A 16,199-nucleotide genomic window follows, 5' to 3' on the forward strand; every position below is an offset into this window, starting at 1 on the left:
TATCCACTGGTGCCCTCCTGCCGGCTTGGTCACTCTTCCTTTCTAGGAAACAGTAGGCAGTGGAAATGCACTGGGGACAGCATGCTGGCCAGGCCCTCAGGCTTGAGGGCAGGGGGCCACGGTGTGAATGATGAGCTCATTGTTGGAGGCAGTCAGATGGGTAGCAGTTAGCCGTCTTGCACCCCCGCCCCCTCGCTGCCGGTATAAGGTGTGAGCACGCACCAGGTCAATCAGAGACTCATCGAACCCCCTCCCACCCCGCCTGTGGGACATTTCCGAGGGAGCCCCGGGAACAGGCTTCTGAGCCCGAAGCAGGAGGCCATCATTTCATTCCCTTTTTGGACACACGCTGTTTCCTGGTGTGACCTTATTCAAGATCCTCGTGTCTATACCTCTGTTACAAAGACGGTATCTCTTCCAGGATCCTCCATCGCCGCCCCAGGCCTCTCTTGGGCCCGGACGCAGCAGGAAAAGGATTAAGATCTAGGAGCGCAGGCGGCGGGCTGCGGCTGCAAGGTGGCCGAGGACGCAGCATGCTCCACTAGAGGGCGCCCCCCATCCCGCGACCTTCCAGGCTCACGCACCCTGCGGCGGTGAGGGGGAGGCGAGCTCCCCGAGCTGCCCCCCGCCGCCCGACCGTGCCCCGCGCGCGCCGACCCCAGAGCGGGCGCCCCTAGTGGCCGGGGCGGGAAGCGAAGGGGCGGGGCGCCGTCCCCGGGGCCCGGCTCTGTCTTGCCGATCTTGATACCTCTCCTGGCCTCCTTGAGACCTTCGAGGCTGCAGCCTTGGTCACGCAACCGGGAGTTTGTCCCAGAGGCCAAGGGCAGGAGATGAGTCCGGGGCAGGTCAGCAGTTCGAGCTTAACCAGGACGAGAGACAGGTGACCAGGTGCCCCCGTCCCGGCGGGCACCGTCTCGCCTGCCAGCCGTCGGGTCCGCCCCGAGCTGCCCCCAGCTCCTCACGGGTTAACCCCCCTTCGCCGCCCGCTCGCTTCCCGGTGCCAAAGTGGGTGTTGCTGGAATTTCTCTCTCCCTCTCCCGTAATGAGGGGGCTGAGCTGTCCCTCCGAGGAGGGGGCATGGTGTAGATAAAAGAGACGAAAAAACAGGGGGAGGTTTCCAAAAATAAAAGCGTCCGGCTCCCCTTCAGAAGGCTGCAGAGACTGGAGAAGGCGCGAAGGTGCCGCGGCGGTGCGCTTCCGGCTGGAGACGCAGCCGGGGGACCGCTCACGCCGCCCAGCCCTCGCCCCGGGAAGGCTGGCTGGGAGCCCCTAGACCGGGAGAAGCGGGCCGCCGGCCGGGGAGCAGAGCGCGGCCGCCGCAAGCTCCCGGGGCAGTTCTCCCACCCCGCTCGCGGCTCTCCAATCGCCCCCGGCGCCATGAGGCCCCCGACCACCCACCGCTGCCCCCGGCGCGCCCTACAGAACCCCTGCGCGGGCTTCCTGGCCCTCACCCTGGCTCTCTTCGTGGGCATGGGCCATGCTCAGAGGGACCCGGTGGGAAGATACGAGTTGGCTGGCAGGGACGTGAACCGGCTGCGGCGCCCCGGGGGCAGTCACCCCGCAGCGACTGCAGCCAAGGTGTACAGTCTGTTCCGAGAGCAGGACGCGCCAGTCCCGGGCTTGCCGCCCACGGAGCGGGCCCAGCCCGGCTGGGGGAGCCCCCGGAGGCCCGCGGACGCTCTGGCTAGGAGGCCGCCCCGCGCGCAGCAGCCGCGGCGAGCCCAGCCACCTGCGCAGACCTGGAGAAGCAGTCCCTCGGGCCAGCAGCAGCCCGCAGCCCGCGCCCGGGCCGCCCAGGCTCTCCCGCGCCTGGGAACCCTCCAGCGGCCCGGGGCTGCGCCCCCAACCCCACCTCGAGGGCGGCTTACGGGGTGAGCACTGCAGAGGAAAGCCTGGGGGTCAGGGCGGGGTGGGGAGTGCGGAGGGAGCGAGGGCGGGTCTCCATGTGCTCATTAGTGGAGGGATGTGCAGGCGAGAGGAGAGGGCCCCGGGCTCGTGCCTTTGGTTCCTCCGGGACCAAGGCGGCCTCAGGACTGCAAGGAAAAGCACCGGGGTCCCCAAGCTGAGGCTGGGAGATATGACCCACTTTTCAAGAGTTGAGGGCAAAGAGAAACACCATCCTCACCCTTTCGTACCAGCTCGCCGAGACCTGACGTTAGATCCTTTACCAAGGCGCCGTGCTTTGGGCTGCCCTCCGCTAACCCGCGCCCGCAGACTCCCGCCCGCAACGCTGCGGGGATCCGAGAGGGAACCCCGAGGGGGCAGCGGGGTGGGCGTTCCTGTCGCCTGAGGCCCCCAAACGGTTGAACGGGCTCAGAGCGCAGGTAGGTGGACGTCGGGGCTCCAGAGTGCCAAGGCAGATGTGTCTCCGGGAAGGGGGCTGGCAGCGAATCCTGAACTTGGCTACAAGTATACGAGCTGGGACGCAGGTCGGGCTGGGCCCGCGCGAGGCTGCTCGTGGGAGGGGGAATGGGCCGGAAGCCCGCTCGCGCTGTAGCTGTGGCACAGTGAGTCCGTAGGAGAGTGGGTCTATGTGTGCGCCTGTGCAGCTAGGTGTCAGCGCGACTGGCGCAGTCTGCAGGGGGACTGTCCCCCAGCACGGCGATTTGCTTCCCCCCACCCAGCACCCCTGCTGCCCGCTGGGGGCACCCTTGCAGCGTCGGGAAGCTCAGAGACAACCCCCATACCCAGTCGGGGATCCCCATGGCTGAAAGGCACTTGGCCTTGTCTGGGTATGCCATGTGTCTCCAGAATGGCGAGCAAAGGGAGCCCGGGGCGTGCGGCTGGAGGAGGGCAGGATGGGAAAGGCTGGGAAGGGCTCTGGCAGCCCTTTTTGGCCTCGGCCCAATTTTCCAGTTGATTTTAGTCCCATTGCACATCAAGGACCCTAGTACCCTCAGCTCTACCCTGGAGGACGGTGCACCTGGTGGCCTTCTGCTCCAGGTTTTCCGTGCGTGCTGAACTCTTCCTGTTTCCTCAGGATTGCCTCCCTTCATTCAGATCTCTGCTCAGACAGGTCTGCTCGGACTACTTCTGCCCCATCCTCTCTCCCTTCACACGCTTTACCTGTCTGCATTTCTGGTCTGGTCTCCCAGCCCACACCAATGTCAATTCTACAAGAACAGAGGCTTTGTTTTGTGTATTGTTATGTTACTAGTGCCTAGAACTGTGCCTGCATACAGTCGATGCTCAAGTATCCTTTAAGCAAGTGAGTGAACTCCCTGCTGCCCCAGGAAGGCCCCGCTTAAAGCAGGCAAAGAGCAGACCCTCGCACTGCACTTACACACAGGATCGGTCAACAGGTGTTAATGGAGCACGGGCTGTGTTTCAGTTTTTTCCTTTCCTGACGTGTGCAAGTGAATGCGTGCTTCCTAAGAGCAAGTGTGCAGAACCTGGGACAGGGAATGGGGGTTCAGAGACAGAGGCATTGCTCCTGCCAAGAGAGCAGCTCCATAACTTAACATGGAGTTGGGGAGATGAACAGATATGGAGTACCGGTGAATGTGCTTACTAGTAATGGCAGCTTCCTATTAAGCATAAGGAAATGGGACAGTTATGGCTGAGGAGCTGGAGCCCCTTGGGCTCGATGGGCAGTATGCGGGGAAGCAAGAGGAAGCAAGTGGCGGGACTTGGGTCCCAGGCGCAGCACTGCCCAAGGATGAGGGCTTCTCGTTGTTGGCACTGGCCTAGGGGCAGGACGGCAGCCTGGTGTAGCGAAGCCATTGGCGTGATGCTGGAGACATAGGTTGGGCAGATCGTGGAGGAGCTTACAGCATAGGCATTTAGGTGTAAGCTGGAGGAAGGTAGAATAGTGGAGGCTGGGAGTGGAAGGGTGCACTATTAGAAGTTGTAAAATGAGGCGGGGATGTGCAAAGCAGATTGTCACCACAATGAAGCTGGTATGTGTGCACAGGGGTATAAGGACACAGGCTGGGTGCCACCCCTAGGCACCTGTCATACACAGGTACACTCATCGAAATCACATGTTTGGCTCCTCCCGCAGATTCTTTTCTGCAGCTTTGATTAAGGGTGGGTTCCTCTGGCAGTCCACGCAACCACTCCAAGTGAGCCGAGTAGAGTCTTGTCCATCTGCTTCCTCTACGCAGGCCCATTCTGGCTAATGGCTTCTGGGCAGGCGGACCTCTCTGGCAATCGCCTAGTGGGCTGCTCAGGGTCAAGGGCCAAGTGCCACCTGCTGGTGAAGCTTGGAACTGCAGCACTACTATAAGCGATTGTTCATTCATTCAACAAATACTTGAAAAGCCTCCTGTATGCCAGGGACTTTGCTGGACCATGGAGATACAGCAGAGGCGAACACAGCCAGTGTCCTCACAGAACTTGCATGTAGTGGGGATTTACTGCACACAACGAAGATTTATTAAGCATGGGCCAGGCACAGTGCTGGTGTGTGGGATACGTAGTAACCACAGCAGACACAGACCCTGCACTAATGGAATTTATGTTCCACGGCGGACTTTTAAAGCCGTTGTTTCCCAGTATTCAGTCTTTCTTGAACTAACCTCACAGCCTAATACTTTCATATTTTCCTTGATTTTTTCCCTCTTGTTCTATTATTTTTTAAAAATTTATACACTTGTAAAAATAGCAGGATTTCGTATTTTATCTATTTTAAAGTATTTTATATTATGAGGTTTTGTACAAACATATAAAAAAGTATTGGAAATAATATAACTAACAATCCAGAATTCTTCAAACCTTAATATTTTGGCATATTTTGCTTTTGATTTTTTTAGTTGAAAATCCCTCCATAAAGTTGCCTCTCTCTTCCCAGAGTTAACCACTACCCTGAATTTATTCATTCCAAAGTATGTTTTTACACTATGACTACAGATGCATGCCTCCATAAAATACACAATATTGCTTTGCATATTTTAAACTCAGATAAGTGATACCATACTCTGTCATCCTCCTACAATTTGCTTTCTCCCCTCCTCATTAGATTTTTGAGTTTAGCCACGTTAATATAATCAGCCCACATTTATACATTTTAACTGTGGTATATCATGCCACTGTCTGAATATACCACAGTTTATCTACCCTCCTGTTTTTGAACATTTAGGTGATTTACTTTTTGTTGTTGTTTGCTATTGCAAACAATGCTCGACTCCTTTTTATACAGAAATAAATTCATTTTTCAAGGACACTTTGTATCACTATCATAGTTGAAAATAGTACCACTTGTCATAAAAAGAGGGTAATTGTAGGAAAATTGAAATGAGAAGAAAATGTTCTCAAATTCTAGTCAGACACCCCTATCTTAGGAAGCTCAACGGTGTGGTGTATTCTTCCTCTGGAAAAGGGAGACTGGCACGTGTTGGGGGAAGGACCTGGCATGGCGACCCAACCTCAGACAGATTTTTTTTTTTTTGACTGATCTAATCAGGCTAGAAAGATCACTGAAAAGGGGATTGCTTTCTCACCATATGACTCACAGTGCTGAATGCTGTGGTTGTGGAAACCTAAAACCCCGTTTCCTAGCCTGGGTGTGGCTCATCCGTTATTTGGGAAACAGCGGATTAAGTGAAACAAAGTAGTATTAAATGTATACCACGTGTCAGGCATTGTGTTAGACACAAAGAGGAGTAAGAAAGAATTCTCAAGAGAGGCAGGATGGGGACACATAGGACCAGTAACCTGGGACTGTTGGGACTAAATGATTGCAGTGGATGGGGGATGGGGAAGGCAGAGGATAGATCAGGGGAGGTTTTCACAAAGGAGGTAACATTGGGTCTGGAAGTCTTGGAGTACACAAAGGATTTCAATCTGCAAAGAGAGGGAAGGCATTCTAGGCAGAAAGCAGTTTAAGCAAAGGCATCGAAATGTGTCCCTATGTGGTGCCTTTACAGGACAACACATTCTGTAACCTTGGAAGATCATAGCCTTGGTTGTGGAAGGTTGTGGAGACAGGGACAGGGGAACGGGGCAGTTGGACTGCACAGGCAGGTGGGGGCCTGGCCAGCTTCATAGAGGCCAACGGAGGACAGTCAGGAGTGGCCGTTAACAAAGGACCAGTATGATCACATAGGTCCGAGGTGGACCAGCAGCTCTTCCAGGCTGTTAGCCAGATGTGTTCCCAAGGGTTGGACAGTGATGCTGGCTCCCGAGCTGATGTTTGCTGTGAGGTGTCACCTGGAAGGTTGGGCTCGTATGATCTCATGGTGGTATGTTCCATGGAGTCAGAACCATTGAGTCGGGTATGCCCCAGCTAGTCAGTTTCACTTGCTCTCTCTAGCTAGCCAGAGCCTGCTGAATGGTCATCGCCCAGCTGAATGGTCATCTTCCACCTCCTGGGCCTCTGCAAAAGATTCTAATATTGGCCTCGAAAGAACTCTCCTGAATCTCTCTCGAGTGCTCTTCTAGCCCTAGCCTGGCCGCTCCTGCCTAGCCGCCTTTGATTACAACCAGGTTCCTGAGAGCCCTGAGGGCTCTACCACTGGCAGGCGGGAGGCCAGCTGCCACCTCCTCTAGTCAGCTACAAAGCTGTCCTGAGGGCATCTGGGGTGACAGCTGGCTCAGGGGTCCTCCTTGGGCTGGGCTCCATGCCATGACCTTCCAGCCAAGTGGGCCCCTCTCTCTGTGCTATCTGGGAGCTAACAGACCCTAGTTCTTAGAAAACTCCCAGGGATGCAGTCTGTTTCCTTTTGAAGACCTCCTAAGCCTCTAAGAGGACTTGCCACCACAAGGGATAGTGACTTACAGAGGTGTGGATAGTATACACACACCTTCCTCCAGTGTGCACACACAGAAAGCCCGACTATGAGGACCAGCCCCTTCCTCAGAAACTGGTGAGTTGGGCCCTGATGGTGAGGAGGCTGTCATAGAGCCAGGAAGCCGCGGAAGGCAGTGGGCCAGAGAGGTTTTGAAGTGGCTGGTGGTGGCCCAGCTTTTGGCTGGGAGGATATTCCGGGAGCTCCCTGGGAGGCAGCTCCCCACAACTTTGGGCCACAGGGCTAGAAATGGGCTTCAGCTTTTCCAAGCTACAGGAATTTATTTTGAATGTTTTGTAAGGCTCCAAAAACCACACAAGTTTTGGGGTCCACTCAAATGTCAAACTCGTAAACAAGACCAGATGCTCCCTCTTTGGTCCACAGGGGTCAGAGGAGTGGCCCCCTTCTCTGCACGCTGATGTTCCAGCTCATTCTCTGCTGCCCACTCAGCCTGATTCAGTGAGTGCTCCGTAGACAATTTCTGGTGGTAATAGTGGGGTCCACACAGCCAGGGCCAGGCCCGGGCCCTCAGAAGCCTTCCCTGGGGGGGACCCTTTTAGAGAAGTCACCCAGGTCCAGGCTTGTGTGACTCTAGTTGGAAAGGAAGGGCTGGCGAAGGCTGCTGGTGTTACAGGGGCCTCACCACACACCTGAAAACAAAGTCTGGGTGAGTTGGGCGAGTACCCCAGCAGTTCCTACCGACCAGTGTCTCCTGTGGGGCCCGTAGTGCCAGCACCAGGGAGCAGCTGGGGGAGGGCTGTCCCCATAAGGTACGTTCCATTCGCCTGCCCAGAGTGTGCTCCCTGTGCACAGCTTAACCCAAGTCCCCAGTTTCATCCTCCTGCCAGCCCATCACCTTAAGCCCCTCTTAGATAGAAATTCTCCAACCCCAGCTCCCTCTGTCTCCCCTGCCCCACACACCAGCTTGCCCGAGTGCAAGGCTTCTCCCAAGGACATCTGTGGGCAGGTGACGCACATGCACGTTTTCCAGCTTCCCTTCGAGAGTCAGCGTTTGTGGGGCAAAGGCCCACCGTGTGTATTTTTTGGTGAGGGGCGGAGTAGGGCTGGAGCATGACTTAGAGATGGGACAATTCAGGTTCGGACCCGGCTTTGGCATTTACTCATTGTCGAGCCTTGGCCGGTCACTGAGCGTCTCTGAACTTGCTTTTTTCGTCATCTGCATCATCACTGTCATTAATTGGCCCAGGGAGTGCCTTCTTTGTGTTAGGCATTCTCTCTCTCTCTCTCTCTCTCATTTATTCATGACAGCAACCCAGCTAGGCAGGTGTTATTCCCCCCATCATACTGATGGAGGGAGTGAGGTTGCGCTAGATCACGCAGAAAATAGCAGTCAGGACTCAGTGTGAGATCTCAGATGTGAGCGGGATTGCAAAGTTCTTGCCCCGGGGGCCACGTGGACACCCTAGAGCAGGTCTGGCCAGCATGGCAGTGTTTCCCGTGGCCCCGCCCGTAGAGGGTGGGACCGGCCCAAGGGGCTCTCGGAATAGGACTTCTCTGAGCACCCTTGTGCTGACCTGGTTTTCTGACCCCACAGGAGGAATGTCTGCGGGGGACAGTGCTGCCCGGGATGGACGACAGCAAACAGCACCAACTACTGTATCAAACGTGAGTGCCTCTGCCCCATCCACCCTTTTCTGCCCCTCTCCCTCGAGACTGGCCAGTTCCAGGGACTTCGGAACCTGGAGCAAAGGTGTCTTCCCTGTCTGCCTCTCCAGAATGGAGGCAATGGGTCGTGGAAGAGAGAAATTTAAAAGGCCTCCAGCTGAAAACGACTTTCAGACAAAATTCCCCACTCGTGTTTTCAAAGCTTCCTGCATTCTCGTCCTGCTGCCCCACTGTGTTGGTGCCCCGCTTGCCCTGGCCATGGGGGCCCTTGGGCGCACATGCACCCCTGTGATCTGCAGCACAGACCTGACCCCAGAACCTCAATTCTAGGGGCAGCATTCACGTTGCGTGCTGTGGGAACGCCCCCCTGCCCTGGCTCCCGGCCCTGCCAGTCCTGGCCTCCATCAGGCCTCCTGCCGGCACGAGGCTCTCAGAGGAGGCTCCGATCCCATGTCTGGAGCATTCTTCCTCCCTCCTGGCTGGCCCTGATGAGAGCAAAGGGAGAGTCGTCATCGTAGCTCTGTAGAAGGCAAGGCCGAGGCAGGAAGAGCCTAGGCCTCCAAGCTCAAGCCTCCGCTCAGCATACAGAGGCTGTGACAGCAAAAGCCGAGGCCTCCGCGGCCTCACTTTGTGCCAGGTACACTTTACAAGGCCTGAGGGGCAGGGACGACCACTATCCATTGGGTAAAGAAGGAAACTGAGGCACGGGTGGGTCACTTGTTCGAGGTCACATGGACTGGAAATGGCAGGATTTGAACTCAGGTAACCTGACTCCAGGGTCCCTCTTCTTAATCATTAGCCCCTGCGGCCAGATAGCTCATCTGACCTGCTCTTGCCGGGGCTCACTTTCTACACCTGTGAGCTGGGACGGCCGCCCCCGCTAGCTCACAGCTGACGTCGGCTCTGTGCCCACCACTGTGCTGAGCTCCTCACATACGTTACCTTTATCGAGCCTCTCAATAACCCTGTGGAGTGGGCATTTAGTGACCATTCCCGTGTACAGACGAGGAAGCAGAGTCTTGGGTTGACTGGGACCACGGCCAAGGTAACGCTCCTCCGAGGCCTGGAGCCGGAGCTCAATCCAGGCAGTTTGACTTCGGAGCCCCACATTCTTCTCTGTGCGGGTTCGTTCCCTCCCAACCCCAGCTGAGAGTGGTACTTTCTAGACTTTGGAGTCCTCACAGGTGAAATCAGGTATTGGATCTCTCTCCTTCACACCCTAGGCTCCTCTGGAGGCCTTGTCAGCTGCCCAGGCCTTTATGGCTGGCCCAGGAGCCCCGCCTGACTGCCCACTGCCACTACCTTCTGCCAGACCCTAAGCCTGGCTGCAAGGACTCAGTCTCGCCAGAGCCCCTTCCTGCCCAGCGACAAGCCCCAGGCCCCATTCAGTGTGAGGGCTTCGCGGCTAATGGCCTGGGTCTATGACAAAGCTTGCAGTGTTCGCAGCCCTGAGGCAGGCCCTCAGCTCTGATTCTGAGGCCTCCTGAGAAGGGGCAGGATGGGGACACGATGGAGATGCTTCTGTTTCTGTGGAGATGGAGAAGCTCGCTCACCCGGCTCTTGGCTCTGCTTCAAACCCGGGGCCCTGACCCTCTCTCCGCCTGATGGTGAGGCTCAGGCAGAATCCTGGGTCTCTCGAAGGGTCCCCAGTAGAGAAACCAAAACTCCCAACTCAAAAACAAACAGCAAAGCAGATCTTTCCCCTAAAAAATTCTTTCCTTTTCAGGGAGCCTGGATGAGTGGGGCTCTCTGAGGATAGGCCCTCTGTGGCTGGTGGCAGAGATGGGGGAAGACACCCATCCTTCAAGGTTACAAAGATGAAGACAGTGTGGCTCGGGTAGCTTGCTGAAGGTCACAGACTTGTCGGAGGAGGATCAGAGACTCAAAATCAACAGCAATCCTGGGCAGAGAAGCCAGGGATGTGGGTAGCCAGGGGTTCGTGCTCAGCGGAAGCTCTGAGATTGGGTGCTGGAACCTGGGCACGGGTGTCTTTTTAAAGCACCCCAGGCAATTCTAGCTGGGCCTGAAGACCACTGTGCAGAGTTGGGTCAGTCATAAGAAGATCTGCCTTGGGGGCCCTAACTCAAATCTGGACGTTCCCCATGAATCCTCTAGGATCTTATTTAAAGTGCAGAGTCTGGGGTGCCTGAGTGGCTCCGTCAGTGAAGCGTCTGCCTTCAGCTCAGGTCATGATCCCAGGGTCCTGGGATTGAGTCCCGCATCAGGTTCTTTGCTGGGGTGGGGAGGGGAGGCTGTTTCTCCCGCTGCCTGCTGCTCCCCCTGCTTGTGTGCTCGCTCTCTCTCTCTCTCTCTCTCTCTGACAAATAAACAAATCAAATCTTTAACAAATTAGAAAAAAAATATAAAGTGCAGATTCTGCTTCAGCAGGTCTGGGGCTCCCTGGAGAGTCTGAGTTTCTAACAAGTTCCCAGGGGCTGTTGCCGCCGCTGGTGGGTCAAGGACAACCCTTTGAGAAGCAGAGCCTTGGGGCACTCTGGAGGACCTGGGAGGGATTTGGGGTGGGAGATGGGGAGCAGGGTTGGTAGATTCTAGTGAGCTTGGCAGAGAAGGCAGCTGAGATAGGAGCTGAAGCCAGAGCCGGGCGGATTCGGAGGGGGCGGGTCCCTCCCCAGCTGCCTGAGGGCTCTGGGCCTGGGCCCCACTCCTGCCCGCTAGTGCAGGAGGTTCTCAGTTTCCTAACTTGTTCATGACTTTCCTGTGGTAGTGTCTGCCAGAGTGGAGTTTTGACACTGGAAATTCAAGGTTGGGTGAGTCTGCATATTGTCAGAAGCAACGTGTGTGTGTGTACCCTTGGGTCCCAGCCGGGGGCTGCTGGAGCGTGCTGCCAATCCTCTGGTCTGGGGGTCCTCAGCCCCTCTATTTCTCTCCCAGTCCTCTCGCCCTGCTATTCCCCCAGTCATCCCCCCTGACCCTGGCATGCAGCCTGGCAGCCCTCCTGGAGGAGTTGCCAGTGGGCATCACTTTCCCACTTGAAGTTGGCTTGCCCGCGGAAGGGCTGTGTGCTCATTAGCTGGGCCCTCTGCTGTTTGCTTGTTGCTATTTTGCTGCTAAAGAGCCTAACGAGAACCACGTGGGCGGTGGGGTGTTGGCTCTGTAGAATGTGGGGCTTTTGGCTCCACACCCCGTCAGCTGGCTCTCCTGCTTCCCCCCGTGGTTAGCATCTTCCTCTCCCCTCCCCACAGCTGCCCTCCCAGCTGGAGCCAAGAGTGCCAAGGCTGGGGAAGGCTCGGGGCTCTTTCCCAGCACTTTTACACGTGTGGGGTGCCTCCTTGGCCAGCAGGAGAGGGGGGCTGACGAGGAGGGCTGTGTGACCTACCCCCACTGCCAAGAATGAAGTCTCGTCCCAGAATTGTGAGGAAACTCAGTCTGTCCCCAGGTCTCTGCCAGAAATCTGTGGATCTGACCCACTACTCATATAGTGTGCCCCCTGGGGCCCACGCCCCCCCCCCCTTACCTCCTCTCACAGAATCCTTGGTTGCTGTGACCTATCGGTCCATTTGCCTGGCAGTCCCCTTCCTTCGTCCCTGTCTGGTCCCTGGACCTCGGGGAACCACTGCCTCTGTGGACCGCCATTGTTGGAACCCCAGCTCCTCACTCCACCTCAGCGAGGTCAGAAGTGGGGCTGTCATCTCTTCCTGTGGTCGTGGCATCTGCCTTCCTTTCTGTGGCCTTGCCAGCTCTGCCACGGGGTTTATGTGTTTATGGATTTGTGGAGGCCGCTGCCGGGGGCCTGCCTGAAGTCCTTCCTGAGGGGGAGCTCTGGAGAGTGTGGGCTGACTGGATCCTGTTTATAGTTAGGGCTTTTGGGAGCCTGTCCAGCCTTCCCAGCCTGGCTCGCCCCCATGGCCACCCCAACACACACACACACACACACACACACACACACACACACACTTTGGGGGCTTCTGAAGGCTCGCACTGGGGAAGAAGATTTGAAGAATTCTTTGATTGCTCATCTTTTCTCGGCCTAGATGCTCAGAAGCTATTCTGGGCAGGGCAGAGGGAATCCCGCAGCTGCTGTGGTGGGGGGAAGGAAGAAGGGGGGCGGGAGGAGGGCAGTTACCCCACCATCACCACCACCACCACCAAGTGGGAAGGCTTGAGGTTAAGAGTATGTGCTTTGGATTCTGGTGCCAAGTCCAAGGAGTTGTGGATCTGAATCCCAGCTCCATGTCTTCAAGCAAGTGACTGGCTTTCTTCTAGAGCCTCATCCAGAAAATGGGTATAACCATCTATACAGTGTTGTTTTTGAGGATTAATAATAACACTGTAGCTATTACTATGGGTTGGGTCCTATTCAAAGGACTTGATATTACTAATTTTTAATCCTCACAATCCTCCAAACTACATTTGATCTTTCTCCCCCATTTACGAATGAGGTTTGTCCAAGTCACGCCTCCAGGAAGTCAGCAGAGCCTCATGTGAATCCAGGGAGCCTGGCTCTGGAGTCCTGGGCTCACGCTCCCAATTAATGGGCAAGTCTGTGTAGAGAGCCTGGCACTTGGTAAGTTTAGCTGTCATCTTCATCCACGTCCAGGAGACGGTCCTGACTACCTGGGTTTAAATGCAAGCTCCACCACTTAGCTCTATGGCCCTGGGCAAGATGCTTACGCTCTCTGTGCCTCAGTTTCCTCACCTGTAAAATGCGCCTGGTGTTAGTTGCTACCTCACAGAGTTGTAAGAGACAAGTGAGATGACTCAGGTTAGATGTTTAGTTCAAAGTCTGGCATGATGTCTGTGCTCCGTACGAGTTTGGTCTTGATGCTGCGGGAAGGGGCTGTGTTACATGGCCCTGGGCACGCAGCATTGGCAGGTGCTCATTGGACACAAGGGAAACAGTAAGCACGTACTCAATAATGCAGGGCCTATCCCAGGACTATGCCGAGAGGTCCCATTTTGCCGCCTCACTTCTATCAGCCCTTCCAGAAAACTCAGGAGATCCTGGAGTGGGCCTTGTTACCTGTCCCTGCCTCCTTGGTCCAGAGCCTCTGTGTGCATGGTGGCTCTTGTTCTGGTCCACATCTCAGTGCCATGAGGACCCCCTTCCCCCTAATGTGGCCCCACCCATCCCATCTCTGTAATGACTCCAGCTCACTGGGCAAAACTATGGCCAGGGGGGTAAGAGCCCCAACTTTGGAGCCAGACCCCTTGTGTTCAAGCCCTCTTTCTATCACTTAATAGTATGGTGATCTCAGGCAAGCTGCGTGATTGCTCTCAGCCTTGGTACCTCTATATGCTGAATGGGGATAAGAATTAGCACCCATCGTTGTTATAAGAAGAGAAGCCATACATATAAAGAAGTTAGCCCAGGGCCTCACAGTGGGAAATGCTGAGCAAATGTTAGGGATCCCACAGCAGGGGTGGGATCTTCACCGACTGGTCAGGAACGGCCAGGAGCCAGAGTCTGGAGCCTCCGTGCTGCTTGTCTCTGGAAGAGCCATCCCATGAGACTCCGTAGTCGGCAGGCAGTGGAGGAGAGCAAGGTGAGAGGCCGCTAAGGGGGCCAATCACGTGACCTCTCTGGAGAACCCCCCCCCCCAAAACGACGGGTGTAGTCCTAGCAAGAGACCATCATCTCTCTCCCCACCACGGCAGGTAGCTGTGACTCTCCTGGCCAGCAGGCACATGCCCCCAAGGCTCTTTGCTCAAAGAAGCATTTAGGAGATGGTCTTATCCAGGGATCCTGAAGCCAGGTGCTGTGTCCTGTGGACACCAGGGTAGTGTCCTACTTGGCAAATGTTCGGTAAAGGACTGAGAAGGTACAAGATCATGTGGGTGGCCTGGTAGTTTCCTTCTTCCATCCCCAGCCTCCTCTTCTTGCCTCCTTAGCTGATATCTCCCTTTCAACCCAACATCTTCATGTTGGGCTTCTCCAAGACTCTGCAGATCTCCCAAATCTCCCACGCGAAGAGGGGGGCCATGGGAGCCAAGCCAAGCGTTAATTTTCTCTTATTATCGAGCACTAGTAAGCACCATCCACAACAGCAATTGTAGCCATGCTCTGTGCCAGGGACCGCACGAAGCATTTCAACCCCCTTCACCCCGTGACGGGTCATCGTGTGATTCTCTGCCGTGCCCTGCTTCCATGTCCCTGGCTTCCCACGACTGCGTCCTGGGTCCTCTTCTTTCTCACCGCACTGCTTCTGAGATGATCTGATGTATTCCCATGGATGGAAGCCTTCTCTCTGAGCTGACGACTCCCAGATTTATATATATCTTCAGCCAGACCTCTCCTCTGACCTCCAGCCTCCTTCATCGGGTGCCTACTCTGCATCTATCTGCTCTCAATACTCCCCAGACACCCCTGGCCCCAACTTGTCCAAAACAAGCTCATGGTTTCCTTCCCTCTGCGCCAGCTTCCCTGCCTGGGTGTTACCCGACCTGTTAAAAGGCATCCCCATCTATGAGAATGCTCTGCTGGGCTCAGACGCCCAGGGGCCATCCAGGACACTTTCCTCGCTGGGCTCTTCCTCTTCATTTTACTTCCTAAGTCTCCTAGGAGCATGTCTGCTGCTCCCTGCTTCCCCGGCTGCCTCTCCCGTTGAAGGCACCAGCGTGGGCGCCTGGGTGTTGGCCACGACCGGCTGCCTGCTCTCCCCACTCTCTGGTTCTCTCTCTCTACGCATCATATCGTGACCCATCTCTGTTCCCTCCTTCCCACTGCCGGGCAGGCACCCAGACTCATCTTCCAGAACCTCCTCGCCCACCCAATGCAGCCTGGGTTCCTTGAATACACTTCCCCTGGGTGCTGGGGCAGACTGTTGTTTGCTTTCCCTCCTCTCTTTATGTGGCTGGCTCCCTGTCCTCTTTCCCATTCTCTTTCAATTTCCCCTCCTCAGAGGAGCTCCCCTGACCACTTTTTCGGGGCTTCCCCACACCAGACTTGTTATTCTGGATCCTGACCCCCAGATCTTTCTTCCTCCGTAACCCATACCTCCATTTCGGTTCTTCTTACTCGTTTGCTTGTTTTGTGACCAACTCTCTAAGTTGGAAGCTCTATGAAGAAAAGGACAATGTCTGCCTTGCCTTCCATCCCGGGTCAAGAGGAAATGTTGAATGCGTGAGCATGTTCTAGATGATACTGAGGCTCACGGAGGTGAAAGGACTTGCCCACAGTCGCACAGAATTTAAACAGAGGTCTCTTGGAGCGCAAGGTTGTTCTCTCCTCCGTGCTTTTGACCCGGCCTTGGTTGAGTTGTGAGCAGGAGTGATGTCTTCCCTCCCTCCTGATCTTCCCGGGCCCCGGGCGGGATCTGGTACTGCCACAGAAGGGCTTGGTGGCTCCAAGTCAGCCACAGAACTGTCTTCCTTGCCCTAGAACTGCCCGCCTAGAAAAGGCTGGTTCCTGGGCTCCTCCCTGATGGAGGCGGCCCTGGGACCCCATCCCATCTTTCTCTAGTCTCCAGAGGCCCCCCCTGCCTCTGATACCTCCAAAGCCTTACCTCTTCCCAGACAAGCGCATCCCCCCGCCCCGGCCCCGGGGCTGTGGGGATAGCCGGGTAACTCTTCTGCTTTCAGGCAGGAGCTGGAGACAAATCTGGGCCTCAGCCCTGGGCCAGGAGCCCTGCCCAGTGGTCTCTCCCCCCATGCCTGCCAGAGCCGGTGGGAATTGGGACTGCTCTCTGCCCTTGGCCTCCTGCCCCCGACTGGCCCAGCATTGTGGCATTTGTTAACACAATTAGCAGGGCGGTCCATGCTGAGGGGCTGGGGGCCAAGGGCTGACTCACACCCCCCCTTCCTCCCCTCTGGCCGCCAAACGGTAGAGGCCCGCTTGGCCTGCCAGACGGCGTCTGCAGAGAGCACACGAGGGGCCAAGAAACGGCA

At 56.1% G+C, this 16,199-nt stretch overlaps 1 protein-coding gene across 1 annotated transcript in view; it reads left to right on the forward strand.

Annotated features, from left to right (window-relative positions):
• Positions 1-1,148: 1,148 nt before the first annotated feature.
• Positions 1,149-16,199, forward strand: part of LOC111148756 (latent transforming growth factor beta binding protein 2) — a 101,393-nt gene continuing 86,342 nt past the window's right edge. The window contains exons 1-2 of the mRNA XM_022505548.1: positions 1,149-1,871; positions 8,284-8,354. Of these exons, the coding sequence (XP_022361256.1) occupies positions 1,378-1,871; positions 8,284-8,354 (565 nt within the window). The 5' untranslated portion in view covers positions 1,149-1,377. The remainder of the gene's footprint in view (positions 1,872-8,283; positions 8,355-16,199) is intronic.

The sequence above is a fragment of the Enhydra lutris genome, unplaced genomic scaffold (assembly GCF_002288905.1).
Source record: "Enhydra lutris kenyoni isolate GAN:26980312 unplaced genomic scaffold, ASM228890v2 scaffoldscaffold20, whole genome shotgun sequence".
NCBI lineage: Eukaryota > Metazoa > Chordata > Mammalia > Carnivora > Mustelidae > Enhydra > Enhydra lutris.